Source organism: Mauremys mutica, chromosome 25, assembly GCF_020497125.1.
Source record: "Mauremys mutica isolate MM-2020 ecotype Southern chromosome 25, ASM2049712v1, whole genome shotgun sequence".
Classification (NCBI taxonomy): Eukaryota; Metazoa; Chordata; order Testudines; family Geoemydidae; genus Mauremys; species Mauremys mutica.
The window spans coordinates 14,573,759-14,590,564 of NC_059096.1; the positions used below are offsets into that span (position 1 = coordinate 14,573,759).

The 16,806-nt window shown below is 46.6% G+C and overlaps 1 protein-coding gene across 4 annotated transcripts in view; it reads left to right on the plus strand.

Annotated features, from left to right (window-relative positions):
• Window positions 1-16,806, plus strand: part of MYO1D (myosin ID) — a 392,910-nt gene that overhangs the window by 256,701 nt on the left and 119,403 nt on the right. The window contains exon 22 of one of the 4 annotated variants that reach the window (XM_044999486.1): window positions 13,430-13,568. The exons of the other annotated variants lie outside the window; for them this stretch is intronic. Coding sequence (XP_044855421.1) covers window positions 13,430-13,454 — 25 coding nt within the window. The 3' untranslated portion in view covers window positions 13,455-13,568. Of the gene's footprint in view, window positions 1-13,429; window positions 13,569-16,806 lie in introns of those variants that run through there. 4 annotated transcript variants of the gene reach the window in all.

Sequence of the window (16,806 nt, forward strand, 5' to 3'; positions counted from 1 at the left end):
CCAATGTATTGTGGTGGTTACGGCATACCTCAATAACTGGTTACTGAGTGGAGATCCAGAGATGAAGTTCTCACTCACATCAGCACCACATTGCCCTTGCTTGTGCTTCTGGGTCTCATTCTAAACACTAGAAAGTCAACCTTGAATCCTACTAAAAAAATCGAGTTCATTGAGGCCCCATTAGATTCCACAATGTCAAGAGCATTCCTTCTGACTGACCATTTTCAGACAATTCAACGTCTTTTCCTCAGTCTGCAATCTCAGCCTTCCATAACAGTTCGAATGTGTCTGAGACTGTTAGGCCACATGTCCACTTGCAAGCAGGTGACCAAGTTTGCAAGGCTGCACCTTCACCCCCTTCAGATGTGGCTCAGGACAATCTCCTGTCCTAACCTTCTCTGGACAGACTGGTTTGTCTCCTTCCACTGGTCCTAGACTCCTTGCAGTGATGGGCGTGTCCACAGAATGTTTGGCAAGGCATTCCTTTCGCCTGGCCCTCGCCAACCAAGTCAGTTGTTACTGATGCCATTCTGTTGGGTTGGGAGGCACACCTCAGGTCGCTGAAGGTACAGGAGGCCTCATTCCTAAACATTCTGAAGCTTCGAGGCATCCACAATGCATGTTGTGCCTTCTAGGGACCATATCAGACCTCAGTGGTTCAGATACTTGCCAAAATATGACCATGAGGTACTATGTAGTCAAATAAGGGAGAGCACACTCCAGGGTGTTCTGCCTAAAGTTGATCAATGTGCGGCAGTTTTGCATCAAGGAGATCATTACTATGATAGCCATCCACTTGTCCAGGGTACAGAATCATCTCGTGGACCATCTCAGCGGGTATTCCCTGAAGACGAATGTTCTCTCAGTAGTTTTCACAGTGTGGGGCATTCTCATCTGCTACAGGGAGAACAGGAAATGTCACGTGTTCTGTTCTCAGAGGGACTGGGGAGGGGCTTTGGTTCAGGCTTGCTCTCCAAAGTGCTCTGTTTCATTTGAACCAGGCGGTATATTTACCTGTGTTTTTTTCCTAAGCCGCATTCGTCTCCGGAGGAGCCCTGTCTACATACCTTGGGTGTCTGGAGATGTCTAGCTTTCTGTCTGGATAATACTACACCATTTTGTGCTTCATCTTATCTGTTCCTGTCATGCAGACTGCATGATGGGTCAAGTGGTATCTTCACAGACCATCACTAGATGGATAACATCCTGTATCAAGACTGCATATGAAATATCTTCGGCTATGTCGCCTCAGTGGATATGAGCTCATTCGACAAGGATGCAAACAACGTCAAGAGTGTTCCTCAGTGACATTTCCATATTGGATATTTGCCAGGCTGCCACGGGGTCATCCATTCTTACATTTACAGACCACTATGCCATTACTGCATCTTCCAGAGCCAATAAACATTTTGGAAGGGTGGCCCTCAAATTCTAATTTAGGTAGACTTCAAGCCCCGCCTCCTGAGAGTGGTACTGCTTGTGAGTCACCTAAGTGGGATACACATCTGCATCTACTCAAAGAGGAAATGGTTACTTACTGTAACTGTGGTCCTTTAAGATGTGATTCAGATGTGTATTCCATGACTTGCCCGTCGTCCCCTCTGCATCGGAGTCATCTATCATGGGTGTTCGGAGCAAAGGAACTGAGGGGAGTTGGGGTGGCACTGCCTTATATAGTTATGGGAGGGGCAACAGACATGAATGCTGCTCCCTAAGGTTACTGCTAGGTAAACTCTCTGGCTCTGGCACTCTGGGTGCACACTCACCTAAGTGGAATACACATCTGCAACAGAATGTAACCTTTTCTTTTTTCTTCTTGTATAACAAAGTATCTAAAAGAGTGAAATGGCATCCAAGATACTACTAGCAACAAAAATGATTAGGGGGCTGGATGGTGAGGAGAGGCTGAGGGAACTGGGATTGTTTAGTCTGCAGAAGATAAGAGTGAGGGGGATTTGATAGCTGCTTTCAACTACCTGAAAGGGGGTTCCGAAGAGGATGGATCTAGACTGATCTCAGTGGTACCAGATGACAGATCAAGGAGTAATGGTCTCAAGTTGCAGTGCGGGAGGTTTAGGTTGGATATTAGGAAAAACTTTTTCACTAGAAGGGTGGTGAAGCAGTGGAATGGGTTCCTTAGGGAGGTGGTGGAATCTCCTTCCTTAAGGTCAGGCTTGACAAAGCCCTGGCTGGGATGATTTAGCTGGGAATTGGTCCTGCTTTGAACAGGGGGTTGGACTAGAACCTCCTGAGGTCCCTTCCAACCCTGATATTCTATGATTCTTTGATTAGGCAGCTCTAAGGTCCCTGGGCTTCTGCTTGCCAAAGGCTGTATATTCAGGGCCGGAACATGAATTGAGCTGAATAGGAGTTGCAAATGGTTTGCACTTCTCAGGACTAGGCCTTCAATTTGTATTTCAACGTTATTTCTCTTTCATCATGTCTATAGATCACTTTCTGCTTGATGTGTAAAGTGTTATCTCTCTGCTTTCTTGGAAAGTGTTTTCTCTTTCAGAGAAGAATCTAGTCAGGTGAACTGACTGGGTTAACCACATCCAAACAGCCATGGTTAGCCCATCAGTCAGTCTCCAGACTAGAGGATTCCTTTGTTAGGTAAAGACACATCTGCAGTAAATTCATATGTCTGTTTTATAACGTTAGTAAATTTCATTGGGTTGGTCTAGTCCTCTGTGTGGTAATGACTTAGTACATGTGCAGCTTGTACTGGTATGTGTTCTAAAGTCTTATGTTACATGACTTCAGGTAATTTAGATATGCTCTGAAGGTAAACCTTGGTGGTAAATGTGAGGCCTTTGAATCTGGAATGTTCTTGTTTGGTTCACCAGGTATGTAATGTTTTATTTAAGGCTAAATTAAGATATTTTTCCCTCTTATATCCAGTTCAATTTGTATTTTGCTTTCTGAGTTGTGTAGTAGACTGAAGATTGCCCTGGGACCATGCGTTCCATCTTTGCTATTTGCCCTGTATCATGAAATGTAATGTTGTAACATTTTGGGGTGACCCCTAGACCAATGAGGGGCTGTCACTGCCTGCCTTGTAACTCCGGGTGCCTTAAATGTTCTGCTGCTGTGGCTCACAGCCTGGACACCAACAGCCTGCAGTCAACTTCCTTGAGAGAGAGAGAGAGAGAGAGAGAGTGTGTGTGTACGCTGTGAAGCCCTGGTCTACCTACCATGCAACAGCCCCACGCTGGTCTCCACCAGCCTAGGCTACTACTTGCATACACCCCAACCCCTAATTTTGCCAAAACCATCTGTCCTGAAGTGTCCAGCCCTTTCCTGGAGCACTCGGAGAATTAATACGGTTTATTGCTCCTTTAAAGAGACAATAGCACAGCGTATTACTTCTATTCAAACACAGCATTGAATTGGTTTAGATTAAAAGAAAGACAAGTATATTTAATCCAAAATAATCAAAAAGAGGTTTTAAGTGAGTTCAAGCACAAGGGAAAAAGACCAAATGGCTACAAGTGAATAAAAATAACATGTGCTCTCTAGAGGCTAAGACTTAACTCCACAAGCTACAGCCTTGGTTCAAGGTAGATTTCTGACCAATCTTGTTCTTTCCAGATCTGTCTCACTTTCTCTCAGCCAGGACCTTCCACGGTTGTATAACTGGCTGGTTTTCTTTGTCTCCCTGGGTGAAAGACCTTTGCCTATGCAGGATTCTCACCTATATTCAGCTCCCAGAGACTTCAGCCCCTTGCTGGAAGGGCCCCTCTTTCCCAGCTTCCCCAAACTTTGGCCCCTTGTGTCTATCCAGCGATGGATGCCAAGATGGCGGCTTCTCTCTCCTCACATCTTCCTAAGCACATTGTCTTGTCCCCAGACGCAGGATTGCCTTATGCTGTTCTTTCCTTCCTCCAGATTCCTCCCCCTCCCCCTGCTGATTCATATGTAAATGAGACTTCCATTGTTTTGCTTCCAACATGTATAATGTACATAGGAGATAGGCAGATATCTGCCTTCCCTTCTGTCTGGGAGAAAACCTGTTTCTCTCCCTTTGTTTGGTCAGACATTAAAGCACAATATTAGTGACTATCCATAATTTCTTATATAGTATTAATAGAATCATAGAATATTAGGGTTGGGAGAGACCTCAGGAGGTATCTAGTCCAATCCCCTGCTCAAAGCAGGACCAAACCCAACTAAATCATCCCAGCCAGGGCTTTGTCAAGACAGGCCTTAAAAACCTCTAAGGAAGGAGATTCCACCACCTCCCTAGGAAACCCATTCCAGTGCTTCACCACCCTCCTAGTGAAATAGTGTTTCCTAATATCCAACCTAGACCTCCCCCACTGCAACTTGAGACCATTGCTCCTTGTGCTGTCATCTGCCACCACTGAGAACAGCCAAGCTCCATCCTCTTTGGAACCCCCTTTCAGGTAGTTGAAGGCTGCCATCAAATCCCCCCTCACTCTTCTCTTCTGCAGATTACATAACTCCAGTTCCCTCAGCCTCTCCTCATAAGTCATGTGCCACAGCTCCCTATTCATTTTCGTTGCCCTCCGCTGGACTCTCTCCAATTTTTCCACATCCCTTCTCTAGTGGGGGTACCAAAACTGGACGCAATACTCCAGGTGTGGCCTCACCAATGCCGAATAGAGGGGAATAATCACTTCCCTCAATCTGCTGGCAGTGTTCCTACTAATACAGCCCAGTAGGCTGTTGGCCTTCTTGGCAACAAGGGCACACTGCTGACTCATATTTAGCTGCTTGTCCACTGTAATCCCCAGGTCCTTTTCTGCAGAACTGCTGCCTAGCCAGTCGGTCCCTAGCCTGTAGCGGTGCATGGGATTCTTCCTTCCTAAGTACAGGACTCTGCACTTGTCCTTGTTGAACCTCCATCAGATTTCTTTTGGCCCAATCCTCCAATTTGTCTAGGTCACTCTGGACCCTATCCCAACCCTCCAGCATGTCTACCTCTCCCCTCAGCTTACTGTCATCTTGCGAACTTGCTGAAGGTGCAGTCCATCCCATCATCCAGATCATTAAAAAAGATGTTGAACAAAACCAACCTCTGGGGCACTCCGCTTGATACCATCTGCCAGCTACCCATTGAGCCTGACAATCTAGCCAGCTTTCTATCCACCTTATAGTCCATTCATCCATCCCATACTTCTTTAACTTGCTGGCAAAAATACTGTAGGAGACCGTACCAAAAGCTTTGCTAAAGTCAAGATATATAACATCCACCGCTTTCCCCATATCCACAGAGCCATTTATCTCATCAGAGAAGGCAATTAGGTTGGTCAGGCATGACTTGCCCTTGGTGAATCCATGCTGACTGTTCCTGATCACCTTCCTCTCCTCCAAGTGCTTCAGAATGGATTCCTTGAGGACCTGCTCCATGATTTTGCTGGGGACTGAAGTGAGGCTGGCCAGTCTGTTGTTCCCCGGGTTCTCTTTCTTCCCTTTTTAAAAGATGGGCACTATATTTGCCTTTTTCCGGGACCTCCCCCAATCACCACGAATTTTCAAAGATAATGGCCAGTGGCTCTGCAGTCACAGCAGCTAACTCCTTCAGCACCCTTGGATGCATTAGATCTGGACCCGTGGACTTGTGCATGTCCAGCTTTTCTAAATAGTCCTTAACCTCTTCTTTCACCCCTGAGGACTGCTCACCTCCTCCCCTGTTTTTGCCCAGTGCAGCAGTCTGGGAGCTGACCTTGTCTGTGAAGACCAAGGCAAAAAAAGCATTGAGTACTTCAGCTTTTTCCACATCATCTGTCACCCCCATTCAGTAAGGGTCCCACACTTTCCCTGACCACCTTCTTGTTACTAGCATATCTATAGAAACCCTTCTTGTTACCCTTCACATCCCTTGCTAGCTGCAACTCCAATTGTGCTTTGGCCTTCCCAATTACACCCCTGCATGCTCGAGCAATATTTTTATCCTCCTTCCTAGTCATCTGTCCAAATTTCCACTTCTTGTAAGCTTCCTTTTTGAGTTTAAGCTCACCAAAGATTTCGCTGTTAAGCCAGGTTGGTCGCCTGCCATATTTGTTATTCTTTCTGCACATCAGGATGGTTTGTTCCTGCACCCTGAATAAGGCTTCTTTAAAATACAGCTAGCTCTCCTGGACTCCTTTTTCCTTCATATTAGTCTCCCAGGGGATCCTGCCCATCCGTTCCCTAAGGAAGTCTAAGTCTGCTTTTCTGAAGTCCAGGGTCCGTATTTTGCTACTCTCCTTTCTTCCTTTTGTGAGGATCCTGAACTCAACCATCTCATGGTCACTGCTGCCTAGGTTGCCACCCACTTCTGCTTCCCCTACCAATTCTTCCCTGTTTGTGAGCAGCAGGTCAAGAGGAGCACGGCCCTAATTGGTTCCTCCAGCATTTGTACCGGGAAGTTGTCCCCAACACTCTCTCCAAAAACTTCCTGGATTGTCTATGCACTGCTGTATTGCTATCCCAGCAGATGTCAGGGTGATTGAAGTCCCCCATTAGAACCAGGGCCTGTGATCTGGAAACTTCAGTTAGTTGTCCAAAGAAAGCCTCGTCTACCTCATCCTCCTGGTCCAGTGGTCTATAGCACACGCCCACCACGACATCACCCCTGTTGTTCTTGCCTCTAAACTTAACCCATTTCACAATTAAACTAATCACCAGTGCATCACAGGCTTTCATAGAAGACCTTACTCAATACACTTTTATAATACAATAAGATTGTATACAATCAGTTGATTCAATTACTTATTGCAGGGGTGGCCAAACTTATTCACCCTCTGAGCTGCTTACAACAGTCTTCAGAAGTTCGAGAGCCAGGCCACGCCTGCTGGGGATCAGGGCTTCTGCCCCCACGGGAAACACCTGCCAGGGCTCAGGGCTTCAGCCTCGCTCCTGCTGAATCCCTGAGCCCCAGCAGGCATGCCCCTGAAACCCAAGATCCCCTCCCTGTTGGGCAGAAGCCGCTACCCCATCACCTGTTGGAAGGCAGAGGTCCTGAGCTCCCCGCCATGTCTTGTAAATGGAGAATAGGAGGGAACATGGGGGGCTCCACAAGCCACACTTTAACTGTAAAAGAGCCACATGTGGCTCACGAGCCACAACTTGGCCACCCTTGGCTTATTGTTTAGGTTTAGGGCACAGACTCTGTTTTTTTAGTCCAGTAAACCACTGAAATATATTTTCAGATAAACTTTCTTTTCTCCTTCTGGGAAGAGACGCTATGCAGTCTGATGAAGACTTTATGCTGGTTCCTCTTCTGTTGTTGATAGTAGAGTCATTACTTCCTCCCCTTGTTAGCTGGATAGCTTTGTTTAACTTTTATGTAAATACACCTTCATTGTCTCTGCCAAATGACTAGGCTGGTCAGCCAAGCAAATGCACATTCCATTGTCTAGAACAAACTGAACTAATTCACTGCTTGCCAGACACATTTAAGAACATAATTCTAGCACATATTCATAACTCCTTGCATACATTGTACATATATTATGCAATAATATTAGTGATCAATGTGTTAATTTTCCAGTAGTATCTTCTTATATGACCCATTTTAAATTCAGATTGACAGCTGTGTGTTAGGTGAATATGTCAGGCCAGACAAAGAGCTGCTGAGACACAGCAGTGAGCCACCTATGGGCCTCTGTTTCACAGCTGAATCGCAGTATATCACCACCATCTCGTGACAAACCATTTCCTTGTCTAACTCTAGTTTGGCATTTTAAACCTCCTGCAAACTAATCCTATATGACTATTGTGACAAAGTTCCTCCTCTACCTTGGTGGGTCCTGCGCTTATTGGCAGATTTGCTCACCTCAGTGATCTTCCCCACAGTCTGGGTCAACTTCTCCTGTGTCTGATCAGGAGTTGGGAGGTTTGGGGGGAACCCGGGCTCACCCTCTACTCCGGGTTCCAGCCCAGGGCCCTGTGGATTGCAGCTGTCTATAGTGCCTCCTGTAACAGCTGCATGACAGCTACAACTCCCTGGGCTACTTCCCCATGGCCTCCTCCAAACACCTTCTTTATCCTCACCACAGGACCTTCCTCCTGGTGTCTGATAACCTTGTACTCCCTAGTCCTCCAGCAGCACATCCTCTCCCTCGCCCTCTCAGCTCCTTGCGCCTCTTGCTCCCAACTCCTCCACACACTTCCTCTCCTCTGGCTTCCCCCTCCCTGACTGGAGTGAGCTCCTTTTTAAACCCAGGTGCCCTGATTAGCCTGCCTTGATTGGCTGCAGGGGATCTAATCAGCCTGTCGGCCTTAATTGGTTCTAGCAGGTTCCTGATTACCCTAGTGCAGCCCCTGCTCTGGTCACTCAGGGAACAGAAAACTACTCAGCCAGTGACCAGTATATTTGCCCTCTGCCAGACTCCTGTACCCCACTGGCCTGGGTCTGTCACACTATACAGAGAGATTCAGAAGCGGTAGTAACCCTATTTGGGATGCATTTTATGAAAATACTGGATAATATAACAGATAATATACTATATGAAAATAAAATATGGGCAATATTTTGACTGCTTTTGCCCTCTGAGACAGTCAGTTCTTGTTCTAATAAATGCCTTGACTTGTTTGGCACTGACTTACCTATTACAAAAGGACTTTAGAAAGGTCTCTCTTTCCCTGGCAGGAGTAGTGTACAAGGAAAGGGACAGACCTTCCAAAATTGTTCTGTCTAATCCACAGTGTACCCTTCCCTTCATAATTTTCAGGGAAGGAATAAGAGTGCAAAATGTCCTTTCTCTTCATCCTTGCCTCCTTAGTGCATTCTGCTCACAACCCTATCTCCCCATTTCCATGAATATCCATGGAGGAGGAAAGGATAATTCAAGCAAACTGCTGAGTCTTGCGCCTCAGCTGCTCTATTTCTTCAGGTACAAGGGTGTTGAGGGATTTGGAGGCAAAGCAAGAAGTGTCTTCTTGGCTGGCACTGCCACAGACTTCTCTTGTTCAGACTAAACAAACCCAGTTTTTTCAATCTTCCCTCATAGCTCATGTTTTCTAGACCTTTAATCATTTCTGTTGCTCTTCTCTGGACTTTCTCCAATTTGCCCACATCTTTCCTGAAATGTGGCGCCCAGAACTGGACACAATACTCCAGTTGAGGCCTAAGCAGCGCGGAGCAGAGCGGAAGAATGACTTCTCGTGTCTTGCTTGCAACACTCCTGCTAATACATCCCAGAATGATGTTTGCTTTTTTGCAACAGCGTTATACTGTTGACTCATATTTAGCTTGTGATTTCCTATAACCCCTAGATCCCTTTCCTCAGTACTCCTTCCTAGGCAGTCATTTCCCATTTCGTATGTGTACAACTGATTGTTCCTTCCTAAGTGGAATACTTGGCATTTGTCCTTATTGAATTTCATCCTATTGACTTCAGAGCATTTCTCCAGTTTGTCCAGATCATTTTGAATTTTAATCCTACCCTCCAAAGCACTTACAACCCCTCCCAGGTTGGTATCGTCCACAAACTTTATAATGTACTCTCTATGCCATTATCTAAATCATTAATCAGAGGGGTAGCCGTGTTAGTCTGGATCTGTAAAAGCAGCAAAGAGTCCTGTGGCACCTTATAGACTAACTTATAGATGCATCCGACAAAGTGGGTATTCACCCACAAAAGCTCATGCTCCAAAACATCTGTTACTCTATAAGGTGCCACAGGACTCTTTGCTGCTTTTATAAATCATTAATGAAGATATTGAACAGAACCAGACTCGGAACTGATCCCTGTGGGACCCACTTGTTATGCCCTTCCAGTGTGACTGTGAACCGCTGATAATTACTCCTTGGGAACGGGTTTTCCAACCAGTTATTTACCTGCCTTAGTAGTGTCATCAAGGTTGTATTTCCCTAGTTTGTTTGAGATGGTCATGTGAGACCATATCAAAAGCCTTACTAAAGTCAAGATACACCACATCTACAGCTTCCCCTCCCCCCATCTACAAGCCTTGTTATAGACAGATCTGTCCCTAACCACAGGTGGCAACTTTTTTTGGCGCCGGTGGGTGCTCGTGCCCGCCCCGACTCCACCCCTGACCCAAAGTTCCCACCCCAACGTCACCCCTGCCAGCCCCTGTTGGATCCTTCCCCAAATCCCCCGGCCCCGCTGCATCCCCCTGCCCCCGCTTGCTGCACGAAACAGCTGTTTTGAGGCACAAGTGCTGGGAGGGAGGGGGGAGAAGCAGGATGCTCAGGGGAGGAGGCAGAGGTGAGCTGGGGTGGGGAGGTGCTGTTTTTCCTCATGGGTGCTCCAGCCCCAGAGCACCCACGGAGTCGGCGCCTATGTCCCTAACTAAGCCTAACCCTGTTTAATGTGTTAAACATCCACATTATTTAAAATTCCCTAATCTTGGGAACAGCTGAGAAGTTGGTGAATTTTCCATCAATTGACTCCATTTCAGATCCTGTGACCTTATGGACTAACGCATTCAAATAGTCCTCGTTGTGTTCTCTTTGTGCTAGGTATGCCGTATGGCAGAGACTCAGGTGCCCCAAGTTGTGGTGGTTGCCATATATCCAGCATAGTTATATGTGTGGTAGATGTTTCCTCATAGCAAGAGAATACTATACATAGATGACAGTATAAAAATATTACGTACCTCAGATAATGGTATAGCTTTTTTTGCGTGTTCACATTTTTTCATTGATGCAACAGTGGAAGGCTTCTAAATCTAAAAATAACCCCAGTCTTAGGTTGCTGTTACCCAGATAATTCTCCAAATGTTTCAGAATGGTAGGCAAATACTTGCCTTTTGGTCTTCCCTTGGATACACAACGTGTCCATCTCACTTGATGTTTCAAAAGGCACTGCCAGTTCAATGGGAAAGCTGGGTCACCAGCCATCCCTTTTTTGACATGCCAATAAAAATAACTAGTTAATAGTGATCACGTCTCATAGGGGAACAATGCAAGTTTCTGTCCCTAAATATTCATCACAAAGCCAGGACTTCCCCATCAAAGCAAAGCCTACAACTCAAAATAAATAAAAGGAAATATCTTCTTTCTCAGCTGGCTTCAGTTTTCTAGAAGTAAAATCCTCCCTGTGAAAGGGATTAGCTGACCCATTGCTTCAGAGAGACTTTGAGAGTTCCTTGTTAAACTATTATTAGCTGAAAATCACTGTATGCAGATGGCAAGTGTTAGGTTTCTCTGTGGTGCCTGTCAAGAGGTGGCCATGAAACAAAAGTAGATCCAGCAGTAAAATCTCCAGTTTGATAGTGACCCTGTAATGTGACTTCAGAGCAGTGCTTCACACTTGATACACTCGACACCTGTGGCAGCTGAGGATATGTTTTCACTAGTTGTAAAAGGAAGCTGTGGAGGGGTCTCTGTTTAAGTCACCCTGTGTGAGATGCACAGAGTATTTCATGGCCACCGTGGTATGAATGGTGAAATCTTTTTTAATCAGTTTTAAGGATCACTATACAGAGTAACTTCAGATTAAATACAATTTTGGGGATAGAAGCAAGGCTAATTTAATGATCGTTCCTTTGAACTAGGTTTCTAACACTTAGTTTATATGTTGGAGTTCTTAATTACTGTGCTCATTCTGCTTGCTCAAGTCTATGGACATAAATGAACAATGGATATTTAACTTGCAGAGTATGTTCATATATCGCTATACTACATTATATTAATGTGGTAGATGTGTATTATAGGTATAGCTGGCAGCAACCCCTATAGTTGAAGTTGCCTGATGCTTTTATTGTAAGACTTTTTCATTTTCTTACACCTTTGCCAACCTCTTAACTATTTGGGCTGAAATTTTACACGCTGGTGTTTCTCAGGCTGAATTTTTTTGGAAAATGTCCGCAAAAACAATTCAGCTGTTTCAGAGAATGAGGTTTGGGGAAAATGTTTTGCAGTGTTAAATTCTTGCAGCTGTTCTGTTGAGAAGTTCTAATTCCTCAATGCTTTAAAGGAGCAGGGACTTGAAATTGGCAAGGGGAGGTGGCGGCCTCTGTCAGGGAATATGCCTTTTGCTTTCCCTGTAAAAAATCCACATACATTGGGCTGAATTACAAGCCTCTGAAAATCATGCTGCACCTGTTCAGTGGGAATTTGTTAAAGGCTGCCAAGAAAATTCAAGGAGGGCTGGGCACCATAACTCAGAGCAGGGAGCCTGGGCACCCAGGCATTGTGGAAGAGGAAGCAGCATCTGGTTCTTGTCTCCTATTGCAGAGGAGACAAGAACCTGATGACGGGGGCAGGGAATGGAGTAGTCTGGGACAAGCAGCCTGGTGAGAAGGGAACTTTGAGAAATGGAGGCTGGGACTAACTGGACAAAAAAGTCTCCTTGTCTCCTGGCAGCTGAGTGTGGTGGTGGTGGTGGTAAAGAGCAGGCTGGGCCTTAGGAACCCGAGAAAAGGAGGTTATGACTAATTGGGCAAAGAGATTGTGACTGGGATTTGGTGAAGGAAATGGGAGGAGGGAAGGAGTCAAGGACTTTAAGGCCAGAAGGCACCAGTGTAATCAACCAGTTGAGCTGCACATTGCAGGTCACAGAACCTCATCCATCCACTCCTACATTAGACCAGTAACCTCTGGCTGAGTTACTGAAGTCCTCAAATCATGACTTCGACTTCAAGTTACAGAGAATCCACCATATACTCTAGTTTAAACCCCATGCTGCAGAGGAAGGCGAAAACTCCCCTTGTTCTCTGCCAATCTGCCCCATGGGGAAATTCCTTCCCGACCCCATGGTGATCAGTTCAACCCAGAGCATGTGGGCAAGACCCACCAGCCAGAGACCTGGGAAAGAATTCTCTGTAGTAACTCGGAGCCCTCCCCGTCTAGTATCCCATATCTGGCCCTTGGGTATATGTGCTGCTAGCCGTTGCAGGTGGGCCACATGCCATTGTAGGCAGAGCTAGTTGGGGAATGTGAGAACACTGAGACTGAACAAGGAGCTAGGAGGGAAGACTGGGCTTTGCTGGACAAGGAGGCAGACTGGGATCCATAGATGGTGAGGGAAGACAGAGCTGCTGAGAAGGTGGGGGAGGGGAGGATCTGTGGCTGCCTGGGTAAAGAGACTAGAACAAACAACCCAGGATGGGAGGTATTGGGAAGTGATCTGGGGAGGAGGTGGAGACTGAGTCTGGATGTGGAACTCGGGGCGGGGAGACTGGGAGCCCGTGGTAAGGAATTAGGACTGGCTGGGCAAGGAGACGGAGATTGTTTGTAAGGGGAAGAGACTGGTATGGGGAACCCAGAGAGGGAGACTAGGGCTGCCCAAGCAGTGATCTTGGGATTGGGATGAGGCACCTGAGAAGTGGAGGCTGGGCCCTCGGTAGCCAGGAGAATGGGATTGGGATGAGGCACCAGGGACAGGACTGGGATGGGGAGGAAACAGACAGAAGAGTCTGTGACAACTAGACTCCAGAGTCCTGAAGGGACCTCAGGATTCCTGAGTCTCACCATTCCTTTGCTATCAGCAAATATTTCTGAAATCCACAGGCAAGCATGTCCCATCCCCCTCTAGTGCTGGTGCCCCCAGAGGATGACAACCTACTACTTCTATCCGTTATTTCCTTACCTCCAGTGGAAGAGATGTGCACTGGAGCTAAAGGTTCCAACCCTGCAGATGACCCTATGTAGGTGTTCTTATGGTGCCACAGGATGGAATTTGTTTTTACAGTTTGCTTTCTCGTTGCTGTTTTAATGTCTGATTTCTTCTGTGCGTATGACATTATCTAGCAGAGAGAACTTAGCTTTCATAACGTTTTTTTCAAACCTTCAGGTTTCTTCTTTGAAGTTCACACTCAGCAAATTGTTTGACATTAATGTGGCATAAAACTAACATGGTGCATATCTGGGTCAAATAATAAAGTTTTGAAATGGAAACCTTGTTAACTTGTTAGTTGTTTACTCAAGATAAGGGACCTGAATTGTTAATGCAGGTGGTTTTACCCCTAGAGGTTTTCCTTTTTTATATAATACAACCATTAAGTGAACGTACTCAGTTTCTCAACAGAAGTGATGGGAGAGCCAGCTGAGGTTCTCTAGGGCTGTGGTTCTCAACTCTTTGTTTCTACCCACAACCCATCAAATAGCCGAAAAATCCTCAAGCATCCCACCATATTTGCAGGGGCAAAGGAATGTGAGAGATAAGTCACAGAACAATTTTTCTGCCATGCTGTTTATTGTGGATCCAAACAGGTACTGTGGAGACCATCTGGGGCAGAGGTCGGCGGGGTGTCTGTGTGTGTGATTCTCTCTCCTCTCCTTGTCCTGTGCCTGCTCAGTGCTCCACCCGAGGGCAGGGGAAGTGCTGCTCTGAGAGGCTGTTCTGCCCCTTCAGGACTGTATCTGAGCCCTTTCTGTGCTGGGGAGGGACTATGGAGCTGCCGTGGGAGTGGGTGATGTGCATGAGGGATGGGAGATCAAAGCAGGGGGAAGAAGTCATTCCTTCCTCCCACTGCAGACTGCTGCTGGATCCTACTGATTTTAGCTGATTTTTCAGCTTATGAGTGCAACCCTCCTGAATCACACCCCACCAGGAAAGAACTGCTACGCTAGGGACAGGCTCCAGTGATTCCAGCCAATCTTCAAGAATAATTCTTCTTCCCCCCACCCCCATTTTACTCCTTCCTTTTCATGTATCTTCCCCCCCGTCCAACAAACTGAACTGTGGGGCATGCACCTTCTTCATTTGGCTGCATGCAGGAGCAAGGATCACCCCTTCCTGGAATTCCCCAGCATTCTCTGCCCATAGTCCATGCCAGTGTCAGACCAAGGTGATCTGCTTGTGATGGGGCTTTGTGATTCTTTTTAAGTCTCCCCTCCAACTCCTCTTCCCCCCCCAAAAAAAAACCCAAACAAACCCCAAGAAGCCACACCTTGGCAGTTTTCCAGAGGCAGAAATAAGCCAAAAAAGCAGACATGCCTGGGGTGCTTCTGCTGCTTCTAAGATGAAATGGCCAGATAAGGAGGATTATAGGGACAGAGAGGTCCAGTAAGAATATGTCTGAACATGAACCCACACCTAAACTGCATCTGAGCTCGCTCGCTCTCTGATGCTCCTCTGTGTAAGGAGAATCCCCAATGAGGGATGTAAACTGTCTGGAAACAGGGCCTTCAGCAGAGCCAGTCTCTAAGCTACCTGGTGAGGACAGCTGACCTGCAATAGGCTGCCTGATTGGCTACATCACCTGATTAGTTGGAAGAGTCAATAGGCTGGTTCTTAAGCCCAGCAGCAGCAGTTTAGCAGCTGCTGAAAGCATTTGCCCGTAGGTGATAACTCCTGTGCCTGCTTGTTCCCTGCCTTTCCTCACTCCAGTTCTGACCCTGGGCCCCAGCTCCTAATTCCAGCTCTGACCCTTGGCACTGGACTCTGATTGGCCTGGGCACCAGTTTCCAGCTAACGACTCCTGCCCTGACCACTAGCCATGACTCCTCTGATAATTAGGCATGGCCACCCCTTTCCCAATCACTGACATAACCCCTAGGAAAAAACAAGGTCAGTCTCTCCACCCATCTTGTCTTATCCTCTCACGTGACAAGCTCAGGGTACAAACAGAAGGAAGCCAAGAATCGTAAGAATGAGGAAAAGACCTTCACCCCCCTCCCCTTTCCCTCATCTTCCTAATCCTCCACACAGGAGGGAGAATTATCAATTCAGACAAGAGTTAGAACAAGAAATCTGTGAAAGACCTTCATCAGGCGAGCTGCTCTTCGCTTCCAACAAGCCATCTGTCATCTCAATGTCATAGTCCACACCACCAGCACCACAGCCATGGCATGTAACAATCGCTAGTTGGGAACGAGATCATCCGTGTACCACAACGTAACTCTCTTCGTAACATCCCTGCCCTATCAGAGCTATCCTCATAAATGGAAAAGGAAACATGACAGCAGACTGGCTCAGCAGGAGGGATTTTAGACCAGGACATGGGAGTATGTAGTCTGGATCTTGTAACATTCTTCAAAGTGACACAAATGTTCGACCGTCCCATCCCGGATCATTTGCCCCCCAAATGATCCAAAAGAGAGGCTCTTTATAATGAGATCAGATCCCAGAGCAGAGGCTGCTGGTGCTCTCTCTCCCAGGGTTGGCCATTGGCCCTTCTTTTTTCTCTCCCTCTCAGTCAGCTACTGACTAAAATGAAGATCCTGAGGGAATAAGCCATGGTGGCCCTAATTGCCTCTTCCTGAGACTGGTCAGAATGCAGCTGGAGCCTTCTCGGATTTAATGATATGGAGAGGGATTCTGAGCAATAGCCCAATCCTTTACTGAAACCCATCATTGCTAAAACAGCAGGGAAGCTGAGGGGAGGGAATTGCAATCATTGGGCTACTCAGCGGGGTTTGGGCACTCCACAAGCATATATGCAGTCTGCAGAACAAAGCTTGGGTTTGGGTGCTATGGGAGGAGAATTAATGTCAGGACAAAGTGAAATGTATTGGAGTTCATGTAGGATGGCCTCAAGCCCAATTCACTGAAGACAAGTGTCAGCCATCACTAGCAGTTCTGAGCTGTAAGACCCTAAGAGAACCTCCACTTACCACCATATGTTTGGTTCCTGGAACAATGACTCAGTTTAATCCACCAGTCTGACTTGTTGGCTGCTCTGGGGCTCAAGCACCCACTGAAAAAAGATAAGTGGTGCTCAGCACCCACAGAGTCATATTAACCTGCCCACCACTCACATGGGCGGGAGGGGGTAGAGAGGAGTAAACACCCACTGGCAAAAACAAAAGTCAGTGCCTGTGCCACCAGTAGTTCATAGGTTCCCAACATGGAGTCCAAACATGGTCCTCTGTGCTTTGACTATAAACTGCCTATTGAACTTCTACGATCTGTTTCCACTTTATGCCTCAATGTTTTTGGTTTT